This window comes from Alligator sinensis, unplaced genomic scaffold, assembly GCF_000455745.1.
Source record: "Alligator sinensis unplaced genomic scaffold, ASM45574v1 scaffold970_1, whole genome shotgun sequence".
Taxonomy (NCBI): domain Eukaryota; kingdom Metazoa; phylum Chordata; order Crocodylia; family Alligatoridae; genus Alligator; species Alligator sinensis.
In genome coordinates, this window is record NW_005842094.1 from 1,661,442 (window position 1) to 1,667,250 (window position 5,809).

Consider the following 5,809-nt stretch of genomic DNA (forward strand, 5'->3'; position numbering starts at 1 on the left):
TCTTATTTGGCAAATTTCTTGTGTTTTAAATGGAGCTGGCATTAAAATGATGGGGTTTTTTTTTTTCTTTTGTAACAAATACATATCTAACACTTTATCTTGCCAAAATATGTATTTTGCTCTGGAACCATCAAAGCCAGGAGAGGGAACTGAAAAAAAAATGTTTTCTCTAAGGAATTCCAAAAAAGCAGGGTCATATCAATTTTAATTGCTCAACAGTAGTTATACGTTTAAAAGATGACATATATAAAACCAAATTCCGGGTTGTCTTCATTCAACTCCTGTCATCCCTGCTGGGAATTGCACATGGTCTGAGCAGAAGACGTAGGTTTTGAAGGTGATCATTTATGCCCAAGTGTGTGCTTGTGGAGAACCCTGTTGACATCAGTGGGACTTTACTTGGTCTTAGGTGTCTGCCCATAAAGGTCTTGCTTTCAGGATCAGGAGCTAAAACTGCAATCTGGTTTTGTGAGCTTTTGCAGAAAGGCACTTGGAAGACATGAATTTCTTTGCCATCTCCATTCTAATCAAACAGCAGATTTTAGAGTTGGAATTTTTTAGAGACATTTTTTCATAACTTAGTTCAGTCTCATCTCAGTTTTGGTCCAACCAGTAATTTGAAACAATTAAATTGCTGCTAAAACTTCTGTAGTCTAAAGTCCCGCTATACAGGACACTGCCTCCCATGTTACAGTGTCTCAATGTTGACATGTTTTCTGAACTCCCTTCACTGTTATCACTTGCAAATCTAAATGGTCATTCAGACGTCACTAAACAAACATTTGGGTACAAATCAGACGCACGTGTGAGTTCAGTTTTGCACGCACAACTGAGACTATCTGGGACACTCTATTTTGAGTGTGTTCTTGTGTCCATGAATGTCTTTTTCCTTGGAGCTTTCCTCCCTTCTTTTATATATGTTTTTTTAATCTTTATCTGAGCTGTTTTCTTGATTTATTTTTTTCTTTCCCCTTCCCCCACAAAACTTCCTTTCAGTTTGCCTTTGCTTCTTCCTCTCCTTTTGCCTTTTGCAAAGCCTTTTGGAGAGTCTGTCCCCATTTTTCCCTAACTATAAATAGTGGGGTATTTTTTCTTTTGAACTGCATTTGTGCCTCTCTTTCCCAGATCTGTTGTCCTGTGTGCATAATAAAATTTTTCAAAGGTGCTTAGTTGTTTCCCCTTCGCAGTTTTATGTGCAGCTAGTACTGAAAGGTTGTTTGACCTGACAAGAAAATGCTGTTGCCTCATCATTGGTCTGTAATTGCTGAACTTAGATCTACAGCATGTCAGAGGAAACATCTCGCTGCAGTTTTAGCAAAACAAGGACAAATAAAGATCCTTGTGCCAATATGTGTTCAGTTCTTTTTTGTCATCTCTTTTAAAATATGAATGAGAATAAAAGTACATTAAGTTGTGTGGTTGAAAGCTTTGTTGCATTCACTGATGAACTGTTAGTTCTCCCTGCAGGTTCCTACGGTCCTCGGTCTCACTAGGTTTTAGAACTGGGCTGGCCAACTTCTAAGGCCTGGGGATCATGTGCCACGTGGGCTGTGGTGCGGTGTGGGCACTGCAGGGCTCCCCTGCACCCGGGGCACCCCATGCTGTGTCAAATGCCCTCCCCACTAGTGCACACACCTCCCCACTGATGCACCACACAAGCGTGCAGATGCAATTTTGCCCTCACCCCAACACCCACTCTCATGGGCACCCCCCACCACCCCCACTGCTCCAACTACCCCTACACATTGCTACCCTATGGGGGTGTGATCTCCTCCCCAGCGCATGGCCTGGATTCACTTTCAGCTTCCCATGCTGCCCCACCCCTTGAGGCAGAGTCGGGAAGCAGCAGCTGCAAGGGGATGCCTGGAGATTCTGGCTGCTGTTGGGGAAGCGGCAAGCACGTGAAACCCCTGGCGGGGGGGGGGGGGGGGGGGCGCCATAGTTTTAACCCCTTGCAGGCCCCCTTGCAGATCACATGCAGGACAGTTGGACAGCCCTGTTCTAGAAAATGGTAGTTTCCAGGTTGCTTATGTGTTTAGTTTACCTACAGAATCTGTTCTGACTCCGATCTTTTTTTCTGCGTTAGCATGTTTGATGTTGGAGGGCAAAGAGATGAACGCCGGAAATGGATCCAGTGTTTTAATGGTAAGATTGGAATTTACTTTCTTCTATAAAATGTGAAAAATGAAAGTTAACTGGAAGCTTGTAATGTAAATTCTAGATGCTCCCGGGACATGAGATGCAACTCCCTTCCCATTTAGTTGCTTGGAATCGTAGCGTGCCTCTCATTAGTCAGGCTGGCGGGAATCTGTGCTGCCGTGCAATCTGCTCTAACTGTTGAGAACACCTTGAGTGAGAGTTTGGGTGGGAAGGAAGTCGAGCTAGGTACAGTAAAATAGCTTGTCTATCTGTCTGAGGCTTCCTGCTGTTCTTTAATTACTGTATTTTCTCACCTACAACACACCCTGGAATATAACGCACACCTTGGTTTTTTTTAAAAGCAGAATGAATAAAAAACGATCTTTCCTTGTAGTAACTGCATAGCAGCAGCTAGGGAGCAGAGTGTTCACTGTTCTGCTCCTGGAGTGATGTGTAGATTTTACTTTCACTTTCAGCAAAAATCGTTCTTACCATATTTTCTCAGATATAATGGGCACAGAAATTTCCAGCAACTTTTTTTAATGGAAAGTGTGTGTTGTATGCAAGGAAATATGGTAGTTTTCCTTGTGATTTTCCTTGTGACTGTTCATTTCCAAACTCTGTTCTGTCTTCTCAAACAAAGGCTACACGTTTTAATGAATATGTCCACCAGAAATACAGGTGAGCAACTTAGTAAAAATTAGAAAGGCATGTTATGTTGCAAAATGGAAGCCAAATTGCTGACTCTGTAGATGCCACTCTTCTTCCTAGTTAGCACTAAGGCCAGTATGGTAGTAACGGACCTTTATGGATGGAGATGTCATGTCTTCGATGAAAAACTGGTTCAGAATACTTCTGCCATGGTTTACATTGTGTATTTAAGATGTTTGCACCTTCCCAGAGAACCAGGCATTTTTATAGTACAGCTTGTGAAACGGAGTTTTATAGTACTGGCTAGATCAGCAGTTCCCTAACTGTGGGTCACAACCCCAAATAGGGTTGTAGAAACAGCAGATGGGGTCGCAAGAAATAAAATCACTTTAATCTGGGGGCAGGCAAAATACAGCCTGCCAGGCAATTTCATCCAGCCTGCAGGCGCCCACCAACTAATTGTACCCCGCCCAGATCGTCCGCCTCTCTTCTGTGTCCTCGAGCGCGGAAGGGCCCGGCAGCCAGCACGCAGCTTCTGGGCAGGCAGCTGCTGCAACTGCTGGAGCCACCAGGGGACCCACTTGGCTTCCCCAGTGTCCCACTCGGTCCAGCCACCAGGTAGGGAAGCGGCAGGGGCGGGGGAGCTGCAGCTGGGAGGGAGCACAGAGCCCGTGCCCAGGGGGGTGACGGGAGTGTTGAGCTCAGGTGGGCAGTACGTGGGTGTGAGGGAGGGTGAGGGGGTGTGGGGACCCCCCACACACTCCACCCCCATGGTGCACAGCCCCCACTGCCAGCAGCAGCAGCGGTGGGCACTTGAGGCACTCGTGGCTTGCACAGGTGCTGCTGCCCAGTGGTGCGCGGCTCCAGCCAACGCTGCATATGGGGGCAAGGAGTGCATCCAGGCCAGCCTGCCTGTATCGCGTGAGGCTCCCTGGGGCACTCCGGGCACTCAAATGCCACTGGGACAAGCCCAGCATGATGGAGCTCGGCCAGCTGCCTTCCCCACCCCATGCAATGCAGGTCCCAGGGCTCCACTGGAAGTGGAAGGGAGCCCTGCCCCCTGCTTCCCGGTAGAGTCCCAGGACCTGCACGGCAGGGGGCAGGGAAGGCAGCCAGCTCCATCATGTGGGGCTTCTCTGGTGGTACGCGAGTGCCGAGGGCTGCATGTGCAGCGCAGGGAGCCTCCCACAATAGAGGCGGGCTAGCCTGGCTGCACTCCTTGCCCCCATGTGCAGCGCTGGTCAGTCGTGTGCCACCAAGCAGCAGCACCTGCACTGGGCCACAAATGCCAAGAGCGCCCACTGCCTGCTGCTGCTGCCACCACCAGCAGCAGGGGCTGTGCACCATAGAGGGAATGTGGGGGGTCCCCACATCCCCCCATCCTCCCTCACCCTGCCCCCACATATAGATGCCCCCCAACTTAACCTATGCCCCTCTACACACAGCCACACGCCCATGCCCTGCACTCACAACCCCCCTACGTGTATATCCCTCAGCATACCCTATTGCTCCCCTAACCACACCTCACACACAATATACAAGAATAAGACTTTATTTTTTAGATATTATACAATCACCTTTATATCTACTACACAGACACAAATCATGACAAAATATTTTTTGTAATAGAATTAAAATACTTTATAGTAGGTGTTCTATACTGAGCATTATTATTATGCTGCTTTATTGCTGTTTTGTTTTCATTGGCATCTGGGGTCCTGTGAATTTTCAAGTGTTAAAATGGGGTCACATTGGAAAATAGTTTGGGAAGCACTGGGTTAGTTCCTATCTGAATTGGCCAGGAAAATGTGTAATCTTCCTGCTACTAAGAATTGTGTGCAAGCTTGTTTTTTTCTAATTCTAACATAACTTCCAAGTGTGGTAAGGCGTAAAGATACTGTGCTCTTTTCACAAGAGCGGGAGTGCTATGGTGCTGTGGCCAAGGTTCAGTTAGGGGAATTGCATTTCTCCCTAAACTCCCCACACAATTTAACTGCGTGTTCCCCTCTTCTCCAGTCTTGGTCTGGTTTCTACAATACTGCTGCATTCTTCACTGTAGATGCCTGTATCCGAGTGGAATATGAAATATTGCTTTTGTTAACATCATTTCATAAAGCCAGAGCGAGTCAAAAATGTTAATAGGGGAAAAAAAATTTCACATAATTCCTCCTTTTCTCTAGACCAGCTGTATGGGATCCTACAGGAAGGAAGATGCTAAATAGAATATAGTTTACTGTTTATATAGCTACAGTTGCTGCATTATTTTTTGGATGCTTGGGGAGATGCATGGGACTACTGTGCAATATTTTCTTTCACCCTACTGATAAAAGATCCATTCAGTTTTCACCTCTGCTTCTTCCGTTCCCATTGCCTCATGATCTGACTCATCTCTCCTGCTGTTGAATTCGGAGGCAGATGAACTTGGAAGTGAGTGTGAGGGGTGTAGAGCAGCACAGCCACATAGAAGCACAGAATCGCCGGTTCTGTGGGTCTATGGATGTCTCCCTGGAAAGAGGCAGGGGCCTTCTGAGTGGTGTAGTACGCATTGGGAGGAGTTAAGACTACAACCATGACTTCGCAGTGATGCATCTTCATTTTTAAGTTTTCACTTTTCTTTCCTTTTCTTTTCTCCAGTCATCTTTCTTCTGCTGTCTCTAAGAAATACCTAGACAGAAGGTTTTGGGCAGGGTCATACTAATGTGATTTCAGTTTTAGTGTCATGGAAGCAAAAGGGCAGTTGCCCGGTAATATGCCTCAAAGGTATTTTTGCCTTTTCCTTTTCCCCCACAGGCTCCTTAGAGTTCCTTTCTAAAAAACTAAATATCTTCTTTTCTTTACATCTTTTCTTCTATTGTTGCTTTTTTTTCCCTTTCTCCAGTTTCTGAGTCTGTTTTTTCTCTCCTGATCTGCCTTCAGTATCCTGCTTCACATCCTGTTCTTTGACCTGCCACTTTCCTTTCCCTTATACATTCTTCCCTCTTTTGTATTTTTTACATTTAGAAAGCAATAGCATTCAGGC

The 5,809-nt window shown here is 46.1% G+C and overlaps 1 protein-coding gene across 2 annotated transcripts in view; it reads left to right on the top strand.

Annotated features, from left to right (window-relative positions):
• GNAS (GNAS complex locus) overlaps positions 1-5,809 on the top strand; it is a 134,314-nt gene that overhangs the window by 124,037 nt on the left and 4,468 nt on the right. Inside the window, exons 8-9 of one of the 2 annotated variants that reach the window (XM_025204696.1) lie at positions 2,087-2,145; positions 3,265-3,408. In XM_025204696.1, the coding sequence (XP_025060481.1) occupies positions 2,087-2,145; positions 3,265-3,408 (203 nt within the window). The remainder of the gene's footprint in view (positions 1-2,086; positions 2,146-3,264; positions 3,409-5,809) is intronic. The other variant, XM_025204697.1, reaches the window with a different exon arrangement.